The sequence below is a fragment of the Taurulus bubalis genome, assembly GCF_910589615.1.
Source record: "Taurulus bubalis genome assembly, chromosome: 1".
Lineage (NCBI taxonomy): Eukaryota > Metazoa > Chordata > Actinopteri > Perciformes > Cottidae > Taurulus > Taurulus bubalis.
This window is the reverse complement of record NC_136589.1, coordinates 26,335,618-26,360,816: the sequence shown is the minus strand read 5'-3', so window position 1 is coordinate 26,360,816 and position 25,199 is coordinate 26,335,618. Positions and strand designations below refer to the sequence as shown.

Genomic DNA, 25,199 nt, shown 5'->3' with positions numbered 1-25,199 from the left:
AAACCGTGAGCTGTCCTGATTCACCACATGTAGGTGAATTATGAGGAACATACAGAATGCAGTCGCAGGGCGTAAACCCACCGCTGAACCATTCTCTGTGACAACAACATGTGTTCAGAATATATTTTTGGGGTTCTCCAAAGCATTCCATATTTAAATTTGAGAATGACTTTCAGCTTAAGTGGCTTACTTTAAAATATTAGTTCAACATTTGGAGAAATACCCTCATTCACTTTCTTCACAAAGGTTAGAGCAGGGGTGTCAAACTTATTTTAGTTAAGGGGCCACATACTGCCCATTTTGATCTCAAATGGGCCAGACCAGTAAAATCAAAAAATGGAGGCAGGAGACAGCTAGCTTAGATATATAGATCCGTTTATGTATATAAGAATTTAAGAATTGTATATTTAGGTATATATATATTCTAATCAAACTCTTTGCAAGAACGCTGATAAGTAGATTCCCCAAAATGTCAGACCATTCCTTTGAGTCACCGATGTTAATGAGCATTTACACTAGACAATAGTATGCAATTTAGTCAATGTCAAAGAATTCTTCTTATCTGCCATTTATTTTATTTTTACAACGATGTTAAAAAAAAAGAGGCAGAAGCAGAGGCAGAAAAAGTTAACAGCCCAGACGCTGCTCTATCAGCACAGGGACAAATATTAGTCCCTGAACGGCTGCTGACCTCATAAAGATAATACAAGATCCACGGCCTGCTGCAATGTTGGTCTGGCCTCCAGTCAGCAGCCCAGAGAGAGAGAGAGAGAGAGAGAGAGAGAGAGAGAGAGAGAGAGAGAGAGAGAGAGAGAGAGAGAGAAAGACAGGTCACACAAGAGAAAAGCCTTGGCCAGACCAACTAAACTGACAGACAGGGTCAGGGAGAAATATAGAGAAATATAGAGAACGTAGGAAGGATTTATAAAGATTTATGATGTCGAAGTGCTTGGCTAAGCTTAAGGCCTTCACCACAGGCTTGGATGAAAGGCGTAAATACTGAAGTGGGCTCATAAAAAGAATCTCCCCCTTCCTTTTTTTTTTGCATCACTCCCTCTTCCTCTTTCAAACTGGCTGCAGAAATGTGGCTGTCTGACGACTGCAAAGGCAGTTTGCCTCAGGTCAAGCAGCGCCTTCAGAGGCTAAGGTCAAAGCTATTGCTCTGTGCTTTTGGCGAATTGTAGAGGTTTGGTTTAAGAAATACTGAGGGATGATTCATAAAGTTCAGACATCAACAAAGATTTTTTACATTTTAAAAAACTGGTGCGTTGCGAGTTTTGAAATTATACATCAGTGATTTGTCCTCCCGATTAAATATTTTCAGTGTTTCAGTTTTTCAGTTTTCAGTCAGGAATGTAGGAAAAACATTCCTGTTATAGCTGCAACAATGAATAAACCACATGTACAATGTTCTTCAAACAAAACTGCTCCCTGCTGTCTATTTAGAATTGAAATTGTCCTGGCGTTGAAGAGTAACTTGATGATGAAGGCTATATTTTCCGAGACACGGTACCCACTGTACAGCCAATATTTTCAAACAGAGAACCGGTTCCTGATCCTTTTTTCTTAAACCAGGGATTCTAAAGTCTATTTTTCCAGGTACTGGGGAGTCTAGCTGGGGAAGGAAAAGCTTAAATTTCCCTGGGAGTCTGGGCAGAGCCTGCAGAACTCGTTAGTGATATAAATCACCGGGCCACTCCAAAGTGGGCTCAGACTTCGTGGCAGGGAAAAAGGAAAAGTTTCCAGTGTGAGCTCATCAGTTATTTAGTGGAATACTAAAGGAAAATGTCAGCCGACAAAAAGGCTTAAACCAGCAGAATAACAAAAACTGAAGATGAAAAAGAAAGACGAGGCCCTGTTAATTAAGATATTTGGCTAAAGATATTTGGCTGATGAGGCTACAAACATTTTAACTGTAGAAGATGAGCTCAGACTCAGCAATATATTCTCGATATGTCAGCATGTTTCCACCATTAAAACACAGTAAAAAAAAAAGTAGCCATATTAGAGTTGATATAGAAACTCATACAAGTCTGTCTCTGTCAAAGTACTTTTGCCTGAAGGAATGTTTGTAAAAATGTTTTAAGATCTCATAATTTGCTGAAAAAATGCACTGGTTTGAATCATCCTGAATATTATCTAGTATTGGGGACTTGTATCTGAAATTACAACCCAACCCCGAATCTTTCCTTCTGTGAAATGTAATTTATCTTTTGCAAATAAAGAATCAGAAAATATGGTGGGTTTTTTTTAAAAATTATTTTTGCTAACACTATGAAACACTACAGTGTGTGTGTGTGTGTGTGTGTGTGTGTGTGTGTGTGTGTGCGTGTGTGTGTGCGTGTGTGTGTGTGTGGGGGGGTGGGGGGCGCAGTCAGTAGCTCGCCACCAAAGTTGACAGCACATCTCCTAGCAACAACGGCCCTTAATTGTCAGTGAACCGTTGCCATGGGAAACAGAGACCTGCAGGCTTAAAGCTAAGACTTTGCTTCCACAATTGTGTTGAATGACAGATCTATCCTCTTTTGAAAACCATGCACATAAGGAATTAACAATCTAGCTTGTATTTCGTCACACTAAAAGTGAAGAGAATTACAATTTGTGTTTCACTTTAAGTCATCCCAACTTTCAAATTGATCTACTTCATTTTAATGCATATAAGCTTCCTAGTTTATTCTCTTGCTTCATCTTTTACTAACAACCCCCAAGTGGAGGGCCTCTTTCCAAATTCCTGTTAACATCCTTACTAGCTCCCATATTTTCTCCCTCTGGGATTCCCTCCTGCCTTTCCTCGCTCCCTCCTCTCTTTTCCCTCTTTCTCCCTCTTTCTCCCTCCTCTCTTTTCCCTCTTTCTCCCTCCGGCCAACTCCTCCTCCCCTCAGCCCCCCTCTCCAGATACTGACCTCGTCCTCAGGTTGTTGAGCCTGGGGGGTGTCGTGGTGGTTGGGGGTTTCACAGTCTGGGCTGTAGTGTTCACAGTAATCATGGGCTGCTCTGGGGTCTGCCACTATCAGCAGCTGCTGGATGTCACCCTGAAAGAGAATAAGAAAAGAAGCATCTCAGGATCTGAAGCTATGTCAACAAATTTCACAGGCCCAAGTGTAAATTCCTATGTCAGAGTTTTCTTTTATCCTCGGTGTTTCTAAACTTTCTACTATAGGTTTATGTTATGCCCTTAAATTGAGTTAAGTTTCCAGTGTGGTTTGGCAAATGGCACCAAATACTACAATACAGAGGAGCCTGAGGCCCTGTTGCTATTGAGTAGAAGTCAGTCAGAGGCATGAAAAAGAGTTGTAGCCAATACGGAAAGATTGGTCATTGCAATTGGGGGAAAAAAAACAAGGTACAGTAGTTTGAGTGAATTTCATCCAAACTTGATCCAGAATCCAAAAGTGAATGGCTTGACACTGTTTTTATGAATGGTAGTCTTTAGTGTCACACCAGCGGCAACACCTACGTAACAAGATTTTACATTCTGTGATGTGATTGGAGTCGCTACTTAGAGACTATAGTTTACTGCTCTACTTGCATTTTTAAAAGGGTTTGGCTTTTATTATTTGATCAAAGAAAGAGATATTTTCTTACATGGTTGTTAATCTTTTGCACCGATTCAACTTGAATGTCCTGCCCATTAAAGCCTTGGAACTTGGAATTGCTTCAACTGCTAACCAGTTAACATTAAATTTGCAGAAATTTAACATGACTTTTCTAAGCCCCGACACCCCAAAATAACTCAATATTTTTTCATGACAAATAAAAAACAAATGTTAATACCCATAAAGTATACACCTATTCCTCCTCGCTTGATTGCCTCAGCTTTGCACGAATGTGGTGAGAATAAATTATGACAATAAAACAACAAAGCAAATGTTCTGCAGTACCAAAGGAAGTGGTGGCTTGACTATTAATTACATATTACTTTATGGAATAAATCAAAGCTGTAAAGGGAGTCTGTAAGCATTTAGAAAAGAACTGTTGTACAGTCCCCCCCCCCCACTCAGCCATTAGGGACGGCAAGTCTCCTTACACAGCAGATACATAACCAAGGTCTGTACTTATCTGAGGCTGTCTGTTTTTCATGAGCTTTTGGAAAAGGAAATTAGATATCTTTCCATCAGCCAAAGGCTCTTTTTCCATGACCGTCTCCTAAGGAATTTCTAAAACCAGGAACTGCTATGCCACGGATGTGGAGAATGTTTTCTATACCCATCAACCACATGGGCAACAAAGCGGACCTTTTTTTCAGAATTCCACCGGAATAAGTAACAAAGAGGACCAAAACAACAGGGAAAATAACCTATGTGCCGTGTAAAGGTGAAAGAAGGGCGCAGTCAGGGTGGCCCCTAAAGAGGAAGCCCATGCATGCAGATTGCATTACATTACAGAAGGATACATCTGTACAAACTTAGACCTCTGGAACACATTAGATATTCATCGCCCCATGCTCGCATCATACATGATCAGTAAATCCCAAACAAGGTATCGAACAACACAAACAACAAACAGAAGATATTCAATTCTACTAATTGACTAATGCCGACTGTTGTCATTTGTTGTGCCATTACTGCTTATGTTTGGTTATCATTCAGTTATGAGAAAAGACATAACACACGTAATTAACGGTATATAATGTCTGCAGTTTACAGGATCTTGGAATTAAAATGTAGCTTTTACTCACATTAGGAAAGAAAATATTAATACAAAGAGACAAAACGGCATACCGGTACTTGTTTTAAACAGTCACACACAAGATATCGACATTTCAACCCTTGTCTGTATCAGATTTGTAGCTGGGAAGTAATCCAGAAGAACTGTAAAAATAAGAATTGTAATTTTTTGTTTTATATATACAGTCAGGACCATAAATATTTGGACATTGACACATTTTTCATAATTTTGGCTCTGTACACCACAACAATGGAGTTGAAATGAAAAGATGTGCCTTAAGTGCAGACTTTCAGCTTTAATTTGAGGGTATTTACATCCAAATCAGGTGAACGGTGTAGGAACTACAACAAATTCAAATGTGGCCACCCTCTTTTTAAGGGACCAAAAGTAACTGGACAATTGGCTGCTCAGCTGTTCCAAGGTCAGGTGTGTGTAATTCCCTCGTTTTTTCATTTACAAGGAGTAGATCTAGGTCAAAGGAGTAGGTCTAGAGTTCATTTCAGGTGTGGTATTTGTGTTTGGAATCTGTTGTGGTCACTATCAATATGAAGTCCAAAAAACTGTCAGTATCAGTGAAGCAAGCCATCATTAGGATGAAAAATCGAAACAAAACCATCAGAGAGATAGCAAACACATTAGGTGGCCAAAACAGTTGGTACATTCTTAAGAAGAAAGAACACACTGGTGAGCTCAGCAACACCAAAAGACCCGGAAGACCACGGAAGACAACTGTGTTGGATGACAGAAGAATCATTTTCCTGGTGAAGAAAAACCCCTTCACAACATTTGGCCAGATCAAGAACACTCTCCAGGAGGTAGGTGTATCTGTGTCAAAGTCGACAATCAAGAAAAGACTTCACCAGACTAAATACAGAGGGTTCACCACAATATATAAACCATTGGTGAGCCTCAAAAACAGGAAGACCAGATTAGAGTTTGCCAAAAAACATCTAAAAGAGCCTGTACAGTTCTGGAAGAACATCCTATGGACAGATGAGACAAAGATGAACTTGTACCAGAATGATGGGAAGAGAAGACTATGGAGAAGGAAAGGAACTGCTCATGATCCAAAGCATACCACCTCATCAGTGAAGCATGGTGGAGGTAGTGTTATGGCGTGGGCATGTATGGCTGCCAATGGAACTGGTTCCCTTGTATTTATTGATAATGTGACTGCTGACAAAAGCAGCAGGATGAATTCGGAAATGTTTCGGGCAATATTATCTGCTCATATTCAGCCAAATGCTTCAGAACTCATTGGACGGCGCTTCATAGTGCAGATGGACAATGACCCGAAGCATACTGCGAAAGCAACCAAGGAGGTTTTTTAAGGCAAAGAAGTGGAATGTTCTGCAATAGCCAAGTCAATCACCTGACCTGAATCCAATTGAGCATGCATTTCACTTGCTGAAGACAAAACTGAAGGGACAATGCCCCAAGAACCAGCAGGAACTGAAGACGGTTGAAGTAGAGGCCTGGCAGAGCATCACCAGGGACGAAACCCAGCGTCTGGTGATGTCTATAGAATCCAGACTTCAGGCTGTCATTGACTGCAAAGGATTTTCAACAAAGTATTAAAAGTAACAATTAGATTTAGGATTATATTAATTTGTCCAATTACCGTTGGTCCCTTAAAAAGAGGGTGGCCACATTTGAATTTGTTGTAGTTCCTACACCGTTCACCTGATTTGGATGTAAATACCCTCAAATTAAAGTTGAAAGTCTGCACTTAAAGCACATCTTGATTGTTTCATTTCAACTCCATTGTTGTGGTGTACAGAGCCAAAATAATGAAAAATGTGTCAATGTCCAAATATTTATCGACCTGACTGTATATATATATATATATATATATATATATATATATATATATATATATATATGTGTATTCTAAAAGCAAACAGAGAAGTACAGTACATTGAATTTAAATGGTCCTTTCCACTAGTCCACGTCCACAGAACCTTAGAATAAAAGTGGGCAGCAGTGGCCAAAAGCAAATATGTGTGACCAAAGAGCAAGAATGCAATGCCCAAATGTGGCCAACAGATTAAACTGAGGTTGTACTCGGCAGCTTCCAGGTGTGATTGTGTGCAACTGAGTGTGGAGCAGGGCATTTCTGCTAAAAGGAGAATTTGTGCTTTATGTAAAAGAAATAATTAAAAAAAGGGCAACATAACCTGCTCACAATAGTTCTGCCTGCACCTTCTGAACTTCTACAACTAAAACTATCAGTGAAAAGCATAAAGTCACAAATGTATGACAGTCATTCAGCCACTACACACTGCATGTCACTGAAACAGAGAGGGAAGGTAAAAACATAGACACATTGCGATTGTCGATGTATCTGTATCTATACCTCTTGTCTATGTCTGCCTGTGTGCAGCGTTTTATGGGTGTTCGGTCTCACTTTTTGCTTTGTTTTATGTATATTTACTAAGAAAGCACAGGTACATGACATGAACTACAACAGGAAAACAAACATGTGGTGGAAATCTGCAGAAGAGCCCAAAACGTCATGCAGGGCTTCTCAAGAGACCACACACAGACTTAAAAAGTGTTTCAATCACTCCCATACTCCACAACTGGCTTCTCCCTCACACTTCCCCCTCTCTCCTTTTACTCTGTGTGTCTCCTTTGTCTGCATCTCGGTGCTTTTGTTGATGTTACTGTCTCGATTGTCTTGCACACTTCTTGAGCATCTGTTGAGGTTCCTCCTAAGAATTCCAGGAATGATCTACAGCAATGCCCTGGCTCAGAGCTTAGAGCTGGCACAGACACAATTGGATAAATCATCAGTCTAGGCTACACTACAGTCAATCTATTAATGGGTGTGCGTACAATGTGCATGTGGGGGTAAATGCAACACGCCATTCAATTACCGAACTGCTTATCCTATTTGGGGTCCCGGGGCGTTGGAGTCGATCCCAGCTGACGTTGGGCGAAGGCAGGGTTCACCCTGGACAATTCGCCAGTCTATTGCAGGGCACATATATAGACAGACAACCATTCACACCTACGGACAATTTAGAGTCCAATTAACCTGAGCTGCATGTCTTTGGATGCTGCCACGGGGAGAGAGTGCAAACTCCACACAGAAGGAGTGCCCAGACCAGGAACCGAACCGGGCCCCTCTTGCTGTGAGGTAAAACTGCTAGCCACTACACCACCGTGCAGCTCCGTGTGGATACATGTTAACGTTCAATGTGCACTGTAACAACAACCATGTGACGGGGAAAAGTACATAACGATGAGACTGAAAGATCAAAGTTAAGAGAAGAGACTTCAATCATAATTCAATCCTCCATCCATCTAAATTTCACCTACAGGCACCATCAGAATGACTGGGATTTCCCTCAAGCATTCACATTTCACATCTGATGTTAAGCGAAGAAATGTAAAACAGCAAACAGGCACCACTTGATTCTTCCCTTGAGTAGGTGACCTTGCCATGAAGAGTATCCCTCCCAACACACAGCCTAAACCCACCAGGAACAGAAGTCACTTCAGGAAAACCACCAGCTGATGGATAATTGCAATTACAAGTGAGCAGTTTATGCCTGGTCTCACCCGTGAGCATAAATCACATGACCAACCTCAACAATCAAGACACAACTTTGATTAGATGCAGATAGCTCCCGCTGGCACCGGATCAGAGATCACAGGAGGCACAGGGGTTTTCCCATCTTGCATTTGTTGGGACTAATTTGAAGGCATAAACAAAGATGTAGTTTGTATTTGACTTCACAAAATTGAGACCATACTTGAATTAGAAAATTCATCAACATTAGCGTGTCAATAGGATAGCAACCTCATGGCTGGTAAAACCCGACAACCATCCACGCTCCTGGTGTCGCGATAATTTATATTTTGATATAATATTAAAATAAACATATGATAATATAGAGCAAATAATCCAGCGCCTCTTAAATTGTTTCCATTTCTTTCTACCCTTTGTCTCCTTCCCCCAACGCCCCACACACATAGTGTATAGTATAATTGTTCCCATACGCTTTTGTACAGTTATGGTTCTAGGCGCTCTCTCTACCTCCCTACACTCGTATTTTGAGTGTAATAATTTGCAAGAAAATACCACACAATAAAAAAAACTAACTATAAACACAGTTAAAGGTTAATTTGACATTCTACTGTGACTGTTTAATCCAACTCTGCCACCCTACTCTACACTATTAAAAAAATAACCCGTAGTTTCCACTGACGGCTACAAAACATGTAAGTACTTAATTAGGTGGTTGAAAGATTGTTGTCTGTGTCCAGGTGCAACAGTCAATTTGCCTGTAAGTAACAGCTAGGGGATATTAATGCATTGGAGAGACAGCACCCGTACATGGCACCAGGATTTTAGCTGGGCTTAAAAGGTTACTGTATGGGCTTTCAACATTAATGAAGGAATGAAAGGACAGTCCTCATTACTGCAACTTTGTTCAACCCTTAAGATGCCATTAGAGGTGTATTATTACATATTAATTTTCCAGAGGTAATGCCCCAACTTTTGGCCTTTTATTGGAACTACTTTCTGTTAGAAAAATAGTCCAAATTAAACCTTTATGGATGTCAGTGTAACCTGCCTGTCACGTTGAACCATCCTCACCAGCTCACAGGCCATGCAGAATACCGCTCCTCTAATAAACAGTCTTTTGCAGATGTTTCCGTTTTTAAAATGCATATCGTGCAAACATGCAATATCTTTTGTAGCCTTAACTTACTTCTGTATTTTCTTTACTTTATCTAAAAAGCCTGCTTTTCCAGACTCTGGGAGGGGAACAGATCTCGAAAGAACAAATAGACAGATGGAATTTCAACACTGTACAAGGACAACAATTAACCAAGGAACAGAGAAGAGGAAAAATGGATAAAACTTTCCTAATCCTTCCCAGCATTTTATCAAATGCAGCCTTTGTGGTCAGCCCAAGGATAAAGTTTCTTTTCAAGCAGTGGAGGCATACAAATGTCCTGCACCCTTCAAATATTAAACATTTCGTCTGCCAGTAGCTCACAAAACTGTTGAACTGTTTGAACCATCTGCTTGCTTGTCTGCCTGCCTTTTCTTCACCTCTCTCTCTCTCTCGCTCTCTCGCTCTCTCTGCTCTTTTCCATCACCAAACGTTTTCAAGAAGCACCTTGGCTCCACTACTTCCTGGCTGTTCTGGGACCAGTTAGTGAGGGTTAAAAACAAGGGACATGAAGATCAGATAAAGGTACACTTTGACAAAGACACTTTGTTGACTTCTGTTTCTTCATATAAACACATGTTGAAAATATCAGTGACTGACGAACCTCTCAGTAACAGTGACACTCGTGCAAATATGAATCAATTACTGTATTATATGACACAACCCTAACCAAAACATTTTGTGATAAGTACTGGAGGGTGACAAGTGACAGAGGCAGATGAGAAACAGTCAGACCGTTTCTACTCCTGCCAAGTCAACCATAAACAATGATTCACTTGAAGGTTTTGGAGCCTTGTTAGATTCCTTTGCCAAAGACTGTCATGCTTGAGGGACAGCATTTTGGAACAATCTCCAGTCATGACAGACACATAAACAAACTATCTTTGCCTCCTCACAGACACACACATTTTTATCCATGCGTGCACGTATTAAACAACGCACGCGTAAACACACACTGACAGAAGGCACACAAATAAAATATCCCGCCCTATCCTTTAAAGTCTGAACACTACATTTACATAAAAATGAGAGCTTAGTCAAATACCGTGTGGCTTTCATTTAAAAAGAGAGAAAGGCAGAAGAAGGGGGAAAAAAACATTTGGAGACCTGGTTAGTGAGAATATCTTTTAAACAGCTGTGCAATCTGAGCCAAGACTAAGCACACACTGATCATATTTTCCCCAAGCTTTCACTATCCCCTGTGCTTCCAACTTTGACACCTGCTTATGCAATCTACTGCAGTAAGGTAGCCATGTGCTCACAGCTCGAAGCAGTTTTACTGGGAAAGCTCCCAGCCAACCTCCGTAATTAAACTGAAGAATCGCTCCAACGTTGGGAAGCTCAGGTTTGATATGCAAAAGGCAAACATTTTTAATAATTGTTTTCATGACTATAAATTTTAACAGATGGAAGACAAGCAGCAGCAAATGTTTAACTTTTGTTTTATCAATTTAGGTACAGACCTCGATATGGGTATGTTTCTATGTAACAAAGATAACTGTGATCCTTTGGTTAGGGTTGGAAATGGTGGAAATGGTCAGGGTTAGGTAAGGTTATTTTTCAAGGAATGGACTTCTATCTGTCCACAGCTACAGTAGGGTCCATAAGACATGTCAGGAGATCATGAAAGCCATTACCATTGTCACTAACATGTTGTATCTTGTTATCAGAGCCGGCTCTGACAAATTTGGTGCCCAAGGCAAGATTTTAGCTGGTGCCCCTTTGAATCGCAGCCAATTCCACCACCAATCATTGTGTTCAACCACTCACATGGAAATGTTTAGCTTCATATCTTATGGAATAACCTACAACAAAAATAAAGTCTTTCCAACTTTCCCTAATGAATTCTAGGTGAGAGTAACAGACAATATGCTTTTTTTTTTTTTATCTTTAGACAAAAAATGCATTAAAATAGTATAATAAAAAATGTGTAAAAGTTATAATTTCTTCTCTCATTTGGGGCACCCCATAAATGGATGACGCACGTATTATTTGCATATACCGCTTGTAAACATTATACAGCAGAGCTTCATTTTTGATGAATCCATAGTTTTGCATGTATCTGCAAGTTTTGAATAAATCCATTACAGTCAAGACCTTGGAATAACTGGACTCTGATTGCAGGAACATTTCAAATGTTCACATTTTATTTATCTATAGTTGATATTGCAGCTAGCAGTGATCCAAAAGTTTCCATAGCCTCCAAGGTATTATGATTGTAGTATACGAGCTGTAGAAAGGACGCCAAAGTATAATCTTTGGAACAAATCTGACTCAAACACTTGGCTTACATCTACTTTACAAACCTGCTTTTATCTATAGGAGAAAACCCAGGCCAGTACAAATGTTTGCTTTTATCTGTGCAGTGTGTCTACAAGTAGCCAGTTTGCAATCAACAAATCTAGGGTTATCAAACTAAACGTGAAAATTATTACAGTTTAAGATATGGCTGCATTTCGAGCTGGGCCACCACAACATTGCTATTGTGTGATACACTGATTAAAACCACCTTGGAACACACAAAAAAAACTAACTTGGAACAAAAAGAATAATTTCTTCTTCTCCAGGTTGTTTAAAAGTGAAAAATTGTAATTCAACACCATTTAGTTTAATATAAATGTGCAAACAAAGAGCACTCACAAAAGTCAAATGGCTGGTCTTAAATCACCATTAAAGATAGAAAAGGCTTGGTGAAGTGCTAGGCTACTTTCACCCCACCTAACTCTCAATTACCGTAATTACAACCACAACACTATTCACTTTGGCTTTCTGACGTTCTAATTTACTATGGTTGTGCTCATTATATATTTAATAATGTCAATTGTACAAATATGTTAGGCCATACTTCATATCATGGCCTACACTTGTCTGTACGTTTAACCTAGCAATGTGAACGCTTGCCAAAACCCTATCACTGAAAAAGGGTGGAATCAGTGGCTCCTCTGTGGAAAGTCCTGTTTGACCTGGAGGCCAACATTTTGCAAGCTGTTCTACTTAGCAAGCATTCCACATGCAGACATCAAAGAGAGGCTATTGTGTTCGGATGTAGCATTCAGCTCACATTTTCCACTCAACTCACAACTACCTGTGCTAAACCTGGTAGCTAGTACCTCCTTTTCACAATCGCCACCTCAGTAACCATACACTAATTCTGAGGGTGCGCTCAGGCACAGTTATTGAGGCAATAATGTAAAATCCTCTCACAAATACTGTGTTCTTTGAGCTGCATGTATTTTGCCACTGTCATATATGACATAGACTATTCAAACTAATCCAAACCAGCGTTGAGAGAAAAAAGCCCTTTGAACAACAGTGTGCAAGTAGCCTTTCCACAGATATTGCCCACCATAACTCTTGCCAAGTATACAAAGCCAATATTGTTGTTCTGGACAATAAAATTCACCATTTACTGAATGAACAAGTAAATGAAATAAACATAAAATTCTCTGGCCTTAAAGTATTGTACTTAAAGTATAAGACACTCAAAAGTCCCTTTTCACAATGGTAAATGAGATTCATTGAGAGTAAGATTCCCAATATGTTTTCAATTATATCTTGGCACTTTGTCAGCTTTCCAAACTCCCTCAAAACATAATCACTTTATATTCCTGAAAGACACTCCTGTGGAGAGAATGGAGACATATTGTAGCAGACTATTGATGAATTGTGTTATATCTTTCCAAGACAGCAAGAACTACGCAAGGGAATAATAAAGGTAATGTAGCAATTGACATTAATCGTTCTTAAGAACTGTGCACCGATACAACAAAGGGAGGCATTTAAGGAATATGGAAAGCACACTTATAAACTTTCTTACAGACATTTGAATGAGTAGATTGTTACCTCTCTAATGTGTGTGCATACGTATGGAACTGGAACAAGAAGCGATTATCTTGGGTTAGCATAAAGACTGAGCTGGCATTTACCAAATTGTTAAACCATTAATTTAAACACATTCACAGCATAGTCATCACAACACAGCTAGCTTAATCTGGGTGAATAGGGATTCAATATGTCCGCCTTACCTCAAAGACTTCTTCATCCAGAATTCTGGTGCCAAAGACAGTAATGCCTTCTGTGTTGATAGCGGCCTGGTCGCTTCTGCCGAGGGGCCTGGTCACCTTCTTCTTACAGTCCACGATGATGGTGACACTTTTCTTTTCTACACTGATAGCTACACGATGCCATCTGTGCAGCAGGGGAGAAGGTAGGTCAGAAATTCTTCTGGAATACTTTTTAGAATATTTTTTTCCAGAGAGTTAGATGAAAAGATCCATACAACTCTTGATATTTGTGTGCTATTAACTCTAGCCACATTAGCCTAGCTTGGTCTAACTTAAAGACTGGACGCCACTGGAAAAAGCTAGCCAAACTCCACCGAATGGATCTAAAGCTCAGATATTAACACAATAAACCTAATTTTAAAAACTTTAATTTTCTCCACCTTTGTTTTAGACTTAGCCGTGTTAGCAGTTTTCCCCTTCTTCTGTTTTCCAACATGTCTGCCTTTTCCTTTAAACGTATACAGGTTCCTTTGAGTATGCAGGGAAATATATTTAGACTTGGTAACACAGTCAGAGAGAATAAAAAAAAAAGCTTTTAAACCCAATTAACTTAAGAATCTCTTATCATTGCTTTTGCCTGGGTTTGTTCATAAATACAGACGCAGCTTTGTTAGTATAAAAAGGGTAAAAATAAATAAACTTTACACCACAGCAAGCTACATATATATGTCCTATATCAAAATTGTAAATGATGTAGTTTATTTACACTGCAATGTTTTTTTCTGATATCAGACAAACAGCCATGCATGTAATCGCTTCTTAGTATTTGTGCAAATGACTGATGGCAACTTTAACAGTGATTTGTATCAGCGTTATTTGGCAGCTCTGCAATTTAGAAATATCCTGCCTATTACTGCACATCATTATTCAAAGGCTGCAACTAATCTGGAAAAGAAAAGCATATCATCAAATTGCTGCAAGCAATTTATTTGCCATTACTGTCTGACTTGTTCCATATGGAAAGACTGAACAAACATACTTAGACCATGAATCCTCAGAGCTGTTTAGCAGGCTAGGAGTGTTAACTATGTTCTGAGAGCCTGAGAAAATATTTTTAGCACATTAGTTTTATTTAGCATAAAATATAACCTATACATATTGATTAAGTGCTCAAGATGAGCATCAACTTGTGCTTTCCACAAAAGCTTCACAACAACTTGATGTTTTTGAAAATGGGACACAAAAGATACAAGGGACTAAATAACCCCACATCTGACCCAACATATGTTCAAGCCCTCTTGGGAAGCAGTCAGTCACTTACTTGCCGTCAGCAAGGTTGATGGAGCGGAACAGGGGGTACTCTTCCGGGGCAGGCTTGCCATGCTGGTCCTCATACAGGAAGACTGGGGCACGGCCCACCTCCACGCCGAGCTGCTGGATGCCTTGCTGATTGTACACAGACAGCAGGAAGGACTGGAGGCCAGCCTTTGGCTTGATGGTAAACAGGATGGAGAAATCTTCAGGGAAAACTCCTCCTGAATGTTGAACAAGCAAAAGGCACGTAGTTTGGTATGTTAAAGGCCAACGCATACTTAGTTACAAAATCTGCATAACTGCACATTTATGTCAGAATAATTTCTGAGGTTGTTGCAGAGAAGGTTTTCTGCCTCCCTTCCTTCTTCCAGTTTGAACAATACCGATGTTAGGGTACAATGCATCTTCTTGATGATATTAGATGGGAAGATGATACCCCTCTTTTTCAGTGTACAATGAATACAAAGCACAAATAAATGGATGCAGATTCCATTTCACACTTCATGTCCTGTCATTTACAGATCTGTCTTCTACATATATTATTACAAAGGCAATTGTATTGTAATAACACAATTGAATAATGACAAGTGTATTAGCTCTCTGACTTTCTCTCCTCCCATTAAACCCCAATGTCTAGAGAACTGGACCTGGAGCAGTGTTTATTAAGGAAGCTGAAAGAAACCATGGCATCCCTGAAAGGACTCTAGAGTGCCGATGTAGCCACAATCATTTTAGGAGGGTAGTAAACACCCAAACAAATGCCATATTTTTTAACCATTGTTCAACACCATTATTCTGATTGAGGACATTTTGACACTTTGCTTCCATAGGACCTTCAACGTCTCACCTTTCAAGCTTAATTATAGTCTTCAAATTTCCATTACTGAAAGTGTCAAATATGCTGTCAGTTAAGGCCAAAAATCACAGAAATTGAGTTCATACCTCACACTATTTTTTTATTTATTTTTTTATTCTGCGACATTAAGCCAAACTGAAAAAACAACACATACTGCACTGATTGGGACAATTTATTCCACAGCACTCAGGAATATATTTCTAAACACCTTCTACCCAAGTTAGTGTTGACTAAGTAAGCAAGTGGGGGCTTTTTATACACTTTCCCCAGTAATAAATACATAAATAACAGGCTTCCAGTGGCTGTGAATTATATTGTTGTATTATATTGTGTTGTATATATGCTTAAATGTGACGCATTTCATATTTCAGCTGCAAAAAAGCAACTGGCAGGATTGAAAATTGACAACTAACAAATTTACATCTGTCACTCATTGGTTTCCTACAGCCATCGGTAATGACAAGTATTGCTCTTTACAGTTCATTATTACATTTTCAGATAAGTTTATGAGTAGCAATGAGTGTAAGAAAGTAGCAAACCAATGGTTACGCAGTCAAATGGCTTTTTATTTATCTGAGTGGACTCCTTCCTAATAAAATAAGTATGGCTTTATTGCTCACAAACAGCTGGGCAGTAGACTTCGAGTCAGGCAATACGCACCAAGTATGAAAACCTAGCTAGATGAAAACCTAGCTAAAAATGTTCCTCTCATTGAGTTGCTGTAATACATTGTGGGTTTTGGTTCCTCAAAATATCAAACAACACAAATCTGCTGTTGCTCCTCATACCTAAGTCATATGTTGACATGACATTTCATACACCATGTGCTGAGCCCTTTGGACTCTTGGGTCCTACTGAAACATCAACACATTCAACCCATCTTCCAGAAAAGTACTGCTCAAAGTCTGCACTGCATTTTAGAGGGTAGGTGTTGAGGGGTTTCATTTCACTCATTACAGAATAATTTGCTATTTTATTGGACAATTGGAATATGTTGAAAATGTTTCTATTTTGCCACCAGTAAGTGGTTCAAGACAGTAAACAAAAGCATCTGTTTCACTTTCATCATGTTTCATCATGTTTCACTAGGCATAACACTTATAGATCGATTGATGGCAGTGTTGTTTGTTTCTCTTCCTCGACTTCCTAAACTAAGATAGTTAACATAGTAAACTCTTTATAAGTAATTATACTTTCTCAACATCATTTGGAGTATGTTAGCATACCAATGCTGGCATTTAGCTTCAAGCATCGCAAGCATGGCTGCATAATTAGTCCCCTTTATAAGGCTGGATAGCTCATTGAGGTTGTGCAAGTGTCCCTGTGTCAAAGCTGCTTTTGCAAGGTGTTACGCAAAAACTTACCATACATCAGAAAATATGTGGTTGCGATGTGTATTTTGCTCACCCCTGAACCGTGGGGAAGTTATCCTCAAGATCCTCAAATTCTGCTTACAGCATCAGTGTAAATGCACACAATCGGTGGGAGGGAAAAAGTGGGGTTACCTGGGAAAAGCTGTTTGGTTGGAGCGCTGATTTGAGCCTGTTTTCCCACTCTGTAAGCGATGTCGGGTTTGGATCCTCTCCGGACTGTGCAGAAGCCTGTTGTTTTCCGTACTCCTTCAGGAGAGCTCTGGAAGTCGAGAGCCTTCAGTACATCTACTTGATCAACTGAGGAGGCATAACAAATACTTGATTACATTACCTAATGATACATTGTCAGCAAACATTTCATAACATTTGCATAGCAATAAGCTATTTGGGGGAATGCATTTTTCCAACGTGCTGAGACAGTGTTCCCTATCTGGGTGTGGACACTTTGTATTTTTGGATGTATATAAGTGTACATTGTTTAAAAAGTGTCATATAATGATGTATCCATGTGAAGTTGTTTAGATTGAAAATTATGACTTTCCTAAACATGAATCAGCTTGTACATGTGATGTGTTTTCAGTCAGCTGGAAACTCAGAGGACATCATGTGCACGGAAAATGAACATTTAACTGAGTGCTAAAGGCTCACTCTCTACATATACTGCAACAATATGATATAAACTAATTGAATTTAATAGAAATCTGCTAGAACGAATTAAGTGTACACATTTTGTCAAAGCTGCATGTCATTTTACATAACACTGTACACAGCATCTTTCAACAGTGAACAGTAAATCTAATCTAATGGGAGCTGGTATTTTTGATTATACATCAACATGTACATCCCTTGCTTGTTGGTCAAATATGTCTGTTTGACCAGTTGTCAATTTATGAGCTACTTTGTCAGAGGAGCAGTACAATGTTGTTAATCGCTCAGAAGACATAATTACCCCCCTCTTCACCACTACTGTTACCCCCACAGCCAACAGTAACTATGGAATGATAAAACTCTTTGCTGCTGATCACTGGGTCCTTGGAATAAGGAGAGCGCAGAGGGCGGCAGCTTTACGAGCTTCTTAACACTACTAAACAGTTTTCTATCAATGGACCTGGTGCTCAGGGGTTAGACTACTGTGCAGTGCAGTCATAAACACTGTTGCTCAGTAATTGTCTAACTCGTTACTCTCAGTGTCTCTCTCTGTCTTATTCTGTAAATATGTGTCTCTCCTATCCCGAGCCATGCCTAATAAGGTATTTTTCAAGGCTAGGTTATAAACAGGGGTGTTGACGTACAGCACAACGTCATTCCTTATTAAACACACGTGTGACTGAGGTTAAGTGTATTTAAAAATATACAAAAAGAGGAAGCTGTTAATTCAAGGTTGTATTTATAACATAATTTGAATCTGACTTGTGTTAGGTAATTGTGACATTGTAGCTCTAACAGTAAGTTATTACTTGAATTTTTTTCTTTGTTTTTTTGGTGATGTGACCAATATGCAAACAGAGCTGGACATATTACAGCTAACAAATATACTTGTCAGTGCTGTCTGGTGAACAAATAGCAGGCACTAAGACTCTAAATTACCTCAAACAATAGTTTGGTATTTTGTTACGGGAATTTTAGCGATAGATTATCCAATTATCGATCTAGCTTGAGTGTCTTTCAAACCCAAATTTTCAAAGCAAGTACATGTCTAACTTTGGCTGATCACCAGCCACTTGAGCCACAACTACAGGATAAAGGAAAATGCTGGAAAATGCTAAAATGTAGTGCCATAATACTTGCAGAGAAGAGACATGAAGACAAATCACTGACAGTGTAATGACCTAGAAGTAGGTATTTAAATGTTTCTAACAATAGCAACCATAAACTCAATCCCACTTTTAATTAAGGCTGTGTATTGGCAAGCAACTCACGATGCGATACGTATCGCAATACACATGTCGCAATACGAGATATCGCGATATATTGCGATACGACACATATTGCAATATATTGCAATAGTCTTTTTATACGAAAATATGAAAATAGAGCTGAAAATACACTGATACGATAGTCTAATAAGTACATCACCTATCGATAACTCAGCGGACAAATTGCTTTCAAACTACCTCAAGAAATTTCTCCAGGTTCAGTTTTTAAAAATTCCGCAATATTACTGTACGGCTCTCATGTCGTGGTGTCGTAATGTGGTGTGACTGAATCGTAACATACGACTTGGCCATCGTCTATTATCGCATGTCAGGTCTACTCTTTCTCTGCAGCATATGCTCAGGGATGGTGTCACTTAGAAGTCAGTAGGCAGCGACATCTAGCAGTACAGGAGCGGAGGAGGAGGTTGTTTGACACACACAGGGATCCAAGGCAAGTTAAGGACATTTGAAATCCCTTTAAAACTGCAGATTGTTTTATTTGTATGTATTGATATTAGTCGCAAACATATCGAAACAATATTTGTTGAAAAGATTATCGCGATAGTAAGCTCTATCAACGTTTTTATGTATTGATATTAGTCGTAAACATATCGATACACTTCCGTTTAAAAGATTATCGCGATAGTAAGCTATATCGATAGTATTGCACAATACTCATACAAAAATCATTTTGTATTGGACCTGATGAAAAATCTTATCTACAAACCGCCTGGAATGTTTTGTTTTTACCAAACTAAAACAGGAATATTACTAGATACAGGAACAATGTAGAGAATAAAATGACTAAGTTTCACCCCAAACCTCCAAACTTTGTGTCAGCAATGTATTAAACAATGCTTGTTGTACTGTTACAAAAGACACAGCAGCAAAAAAAAAAACAGCACAGACAGTCATGCTTTTCTAAATGAGTCAAGAGGCAGGATGTGTCCTCTTCAAAAGACCCAGCAATGATAAACAATGTCTGCATGGTTAGCTCAAAATCTCTCCAGAAAGATAAGGCCTTTAAGGAATGGCAGATAACGGGCTTAATGTGAAATCTCCCTTCCTTGGAAAAAAATGTGAGATTCATGTGTTTGATATTGGCTTGAGCGATTGGTGGGGAAATAATTTAAAGGGATCAGACAAAAGACTGAGATTCACATTGGAGGAAATCTCCTCATCCGCCTTAAAACTGAATGAAACAGAAAGAATGCTTGGTTAAGAGACACAGATTACCAATGACAGGCTAATCAATTGAAAAACCATATGTTCTTTCTTTTCATGCAAAAGGTAGACTCCAAACTGCCTGTAGTTTGACCACCGATTATTGCCTCTGAATTAAATATTTTAACATCTATCTATAGTAAAAGCCAAAGGAATTTTATTATAAAAATATACGCTTAATTACATTTTCCGTTTTTGTAAATCATGTGGCACGTGAAGCCAGGAAGTGCTGATTATGCAGTTCCTGTTCGCTTTTAGTGGATTTAGTGGGTCTGATGGGTGGAGCTATAAGTCCACATGTTGAACCCATTATGGTAGTGGCACCATTCCCTACACCCCCCAACTAAAACATACATGAGACTAAACGGAGAAGGCCCCATCCCTGTAGCTACTTCTCCTGTGACCAGAAAAATAACAGCTTGAGTGGTGAATCCAACTTGCTTGATTTGAGCATATGCTCAGGGATGGTGTCTTGACTTTTGGCTCATTTGAAGTTGCGCAGACCTGCTCATTATTAATTAAGCGACGACTGGAGTTATTTATGCTGATATGGGTCCAGATCATCTGATGCCGCATAGCATGCATTTAAATTGTTAAGAGCATAAGCATAAAGAAAGCTGCACTTGTGCAAAATCAAGCAAAACACAGAGAGAGAGATAGATTAAAACAGGCTTTATGACTGACACTGCACACAGAGCAAGTTAACAGACACAGGGCTTGTTTTGTCCTAAGAATACTAACAGGCTGACTTCTGACTTCGACACAGACAGAATAAAATATGGGTACCAAACGCCAAGTTGAAAACCTCACACCAAATGCCTCATGAAAAAGAAAATAGTCTGTGGCTCTTCTGAATATTGTCCCAAGTACAGAGCTACTGGTTCTTGAAAAAAAAGAAAGCTTGGACTAAAGGTCTCTTTGTGAGTTTCAGAATGCCTTTCTGCATTACTGCATACCTCAAGGCCTCATATATTCCAGATGTGCTGAATTGGCCAGTAACCCCCCAAACACACACACACACACACACACACACACACACACACACACACACACACACACACACACACACGCACACAGACACACACTATCCCGCATCCCTAACTCTTCATTCCCTCTACCTTCCACAACCGTCGCTTCACAGAAGTCCTGAAAAACAGGCTATATCCCCAACCATTAAAGACCCCAAATGAATAAGCATAGCCTTTTAAAGGCTTTTGAGCTTTGTATGAGCCAGCATGCAATATACTCAGCACATCCTGAGAAAAAGGCACAAACCCTTAAAAAAGAATGAACTGTATTCTAGTGATAAGGATGAAAACCACAAGAGAGAGGAGACAGTTCTCTCATGCTAAAGGTACTAAAGCAGCTTCAGCCTAGCCACAGTCTTGTCTGAGGGGTAATCGCCAGTCTCAGATTTTTAATGACACATCTTCCTGTCTGCTGACAGGGACTTGTGCTATACTATCTGCCATGTTAACAAGCTACTAACATGACAACGGCGTGTGATGTCCTCTGAAGCAGAGAGGCATGTAGAAACCTGTAAAAATCATTAAAGCAATTTCACCAGCAGACCCTCACATTAAAATACCATTTTCAGCTGTATAGTCAAAATTACCCATAACTCATCAGAGCCATACAGTTTTATGTTTTAGGGTTAGACTTGTGATTAACTACTCGATCCGTGACATTCTGGCTTAGTGTCTCTGTGGTCGTGCAGAAGCATCTTGGGATGTCTTGTCTGTCTTTTTTTGTGTCACTGGATTCTACTGAGAGTTGGCAGCAATAGGCAGCAATTAAAGTGCATTGGAAAGCCTGTAAATGTTTGCTAGCACATCATGCAATTATGGTTAGTTTAAATACCAGTCAGAGTGGAGGAAGATGAGCAAGCCATGCCACTGTGGTGTTTCCTTGTATGATCTTTTCATTTTGGGGGCGCCCTCTGCTGACTGAATGTTTATGTTTAATAAGAATTGTACAGCAAAAACAATGGTTCAAAACAGGGTGGGACTTAAGACAGGAAATTATTAGACAGGATGCAATACATTACACATATCACTAACCATTTAAAAAAAAACCTCTTTTTGTAATTCAATTTAAATATTAACTTTTTAAATAACTATTCTACCAGTACTATGACTTTGAAAGTTTTTTTAATCAGTGATCTGATGTCAAAACCACAAATATTAAAAAGCAACATGAATCCAATTTGACAGATAAATGTCTCCTGGCTAACTAAGCCACATTAGTAATGTATCTCAGGCTTCACAGACAGTGGGAATATGACATAATTAGTTAATGTGGCCCACATATGTGTTTTTAAAGCAAAGAGAATTCTCCATATTTTTTTCCATTAACGCCCCTTCTTGGATTTAGTGGGAGCCCAGATAATGTGGAAAGATGGTGATCCTTCAGGCCAGAATCTGAATTTCACTTCCATCATTCCACAGTGTTGTGCACCAGTGTATTAAATACACTTTAATGCACTTTTTAAATATTCATCACAATACACCTATATATGTTTAAAGTTGCACTGTGCAACAATACACTCAAAATGGCAGCTGACACCTCATTAGACAAGATAAACAACATTTTGTGCAAATTGTATGACTTTTGTGAATTTGATTCAAGGATTAAGCTCTTACTTCACTAATATTTTAGAACCTCGTAATGCACTCACGATATGTGGGGTACTAGTTACAACACCAAACGTAGTGCGTAAAAGTCGTGCGTAAAACCTTAAGGGTTTCCAGTAGTACTGCCAAGTAGTGAAGAGGAACACAAAGACACAAATATGGTTTTCTTTATTTTAAATATCTTCCAAAATTATACAGCAGAACCTAAATTATAGTATCTTCATCGCTAATAAGCAGGACAATTGCTTACTTGTAATTTTAGGAACACCTTTTACCACCACCAGAGTATTTGCGACCCCGTCAGCCTCTCCTCACTGACCACACCTGGATGGCAGACTAAGATTACTAAAATACTCAGAGGGAACTACGAGGGAGCAGCTGCGTCGGCTTGTGCCAAGAAGAAACCTTACATCACAAACAATCCAACGAAAATCTCGACACATAGAAACCATGTCGGTGGCCTGTATAGTTCAAGTTCACGCCACGTATAACTTTAAATAAACAAAGCTTCGAAACAACTGCGGTGATACAGCAGACCCCTTTTGATAAAGTTACTGGACACTTGGATGCAGGTGTCGTGTAATATGGGCTCAAAAAACAAACAACGAAATGCAGTCACCGTCATGAGATAAAGTTCCTCTAATATAAACACACACACACAGTATGATCAAATATGTTGGATAAGGTGGAAACGGCTAATGTGCAGCTGTAAAGGTTTATAAACTGAGAAAATCGGACTTTCCTGGCAGATTGGCAGTCTACTAAATTAAATGGCGGAACGCTTGCTGCCCCGTAAACCCACTATCACCTATGGGCTGGCCGCCAGCCTATTGGAAGCCCTCAAGCTGTTCGGGATGCCCTGGAGTTGGCAATGTGACTGTGACGTGGTGTAACAAGCAGCCTCTTACCTGCTCTGACATTGGCAGCTTGTAGAATTAAAATTAATGTGACCGCAGCGACTAGCGTTGAATCCCATAGCCATCTTTTCGTTTTCCACCTGGTGGTCCACCTTTGCATCTCCATGATGAAGCCCGCAGAAGTACAGAAAACGGGCGACTTTTGATCAAATTCGGTCCTTTCCACAATCCACAAAAGTGTTGTTATACTAAAATGCCATGTGTGCAAGTCTAATGGCGTCTCTCACAGCCAGATTGGGCCCTTCAGATCCGCTCTACCTTAAGCCCAGCTCTCAGACTGATGCTAAAGGACTTTCATGGAAAAAAACGCAAACCCACTCGGTTCCCTGAGAGTTGCGCACCGTCAGGAGGCTGGACAACCGCCGCAACACTGAACCTGAACCGACTGTAGGATATGGACACTGGAAAATCCTCCTTTCATCAAATCACCAGTCGGGACAGTCGTCTCCGGACCCGCCCCCTTTGCTACAGCATCAAGCGGAGCATCATCCCAGCGGAGCCTAATTACAGGACACAGTGCAGCATCCTAGATGCGTACTCTCCTAGAAGTGCTCCAGCGCATGTTTCTTTTACAATCTCTTAAAAAGATCTAAATGAAAATATAACAAAAAAATAAAGAAAAGTGGCCCAATTTCCCATCAATAAATAAGCTTATAATAATGGGCATGGGGCAGTTTAGCAGTAGAGGTACGAAACAACAACAAAATGCGACATAAATGCAAATAAATTGGTGGGGTGGAGCTGTGAAAAGCATCTACATGGGCCAATGGCGATAGTGAAAGCCTCAATGTACAAAAATAAGTGTTTCCAGACTAGGAGTTTCCTTGAGGAGCCTTTAGATTTTTTTCTTCTTCTTCCTTTTGGGACAGCAGGGCTGCCGAGGCCTGAAAATAATTAATGAGATGGCAGGAACAAAGAATGGAAGCAGAGGTGGTAGCTATAGAGTCCACTCCCTGATTTAGTTTTCCTTATGTACTGATGAAAGACAGATTTAATAGTGCAATGACAGCCATTGTCACACAAACCCAAACCACATTTCGTAAAAGAAAGAGTCTGTGTTTACTTACTTTATCACAAGGTAGAAATTAGAAACATACATGGGCTTAGCAGATATTTAGTATGTGTTGGTGTGGCAAATTAAATACTATAGTTTGACAATGAATACTGATTCAGTATTTAAAAAATGCAGAATAAAGGATATGTCTGCACTTCCTTTTAAAATGAGGTCAAATGCTGGTGTGCGTGTAAGTGTGGCTATGCTTTATTTTAAACTCCAGGGTGTGCCGGACTCGTGGTCTGATGCATTAAGACCATGGACATTTGAAACATTTGTTTAACTAGGGACATTTGCTGAACATATTAAATTCAAAACACATTCACATATGGTCCCAACTTTGTTCAATCACAGTTTTTCTACTGTTAGCCAGGATGTAAACTGGTAGCTTTCATTTTCATAGCTGACAGCTCTCTCTGCACCTGAGTAGTGATTACAATACAAATATGTGATCAAGAAAAATGTACAAAATCTATGGCTTGAAAATTGACTGGTAGCATTGATCAAGACTAAAGATCTAAAGCTATGCTAGCAGAGAAACGGAGAGCT

The 25,199-nt window shown here is 39.5% G+C and overlaps 1 protein-coding gene across 1 annotated transcript in view; it reads right to left on the bottom strand.

The window, feature by feature from the left end:
• The window catches only part of col11a1b (collagen, type XI, alpha 1b), a gene marked incomplete at its 5' end in the record, with an annotated part of 77,441 nt that extends 53,739 nt beyond the window's left edge, over positions 1-23,702 (bottom strand). The window contains 5 exons of the mRNA XM_079218519.1: positions 2,904-3,032; positions 13,385-13,547; positions 14,685-14,898; positions 17,039-17,203; positions 23,588-23,702. Coding sequence (XP_079074645.1) covers positions 2,904-3,032; positions 13,385-13,547; positions 14,685-14,898; positions 17,039-17,203; positions 23,588-23,702 — 786 coding nt within the window. The remainder of the gene's footprint in view (positions 1-2,903; positions 3,033-13,384; positions 13,548-14,684; positions 14,899-17,038; positions 17,204-23,587) is intronic.
• Positions 23,703-25,199: the final 1,497 nt, after the last annotated feature.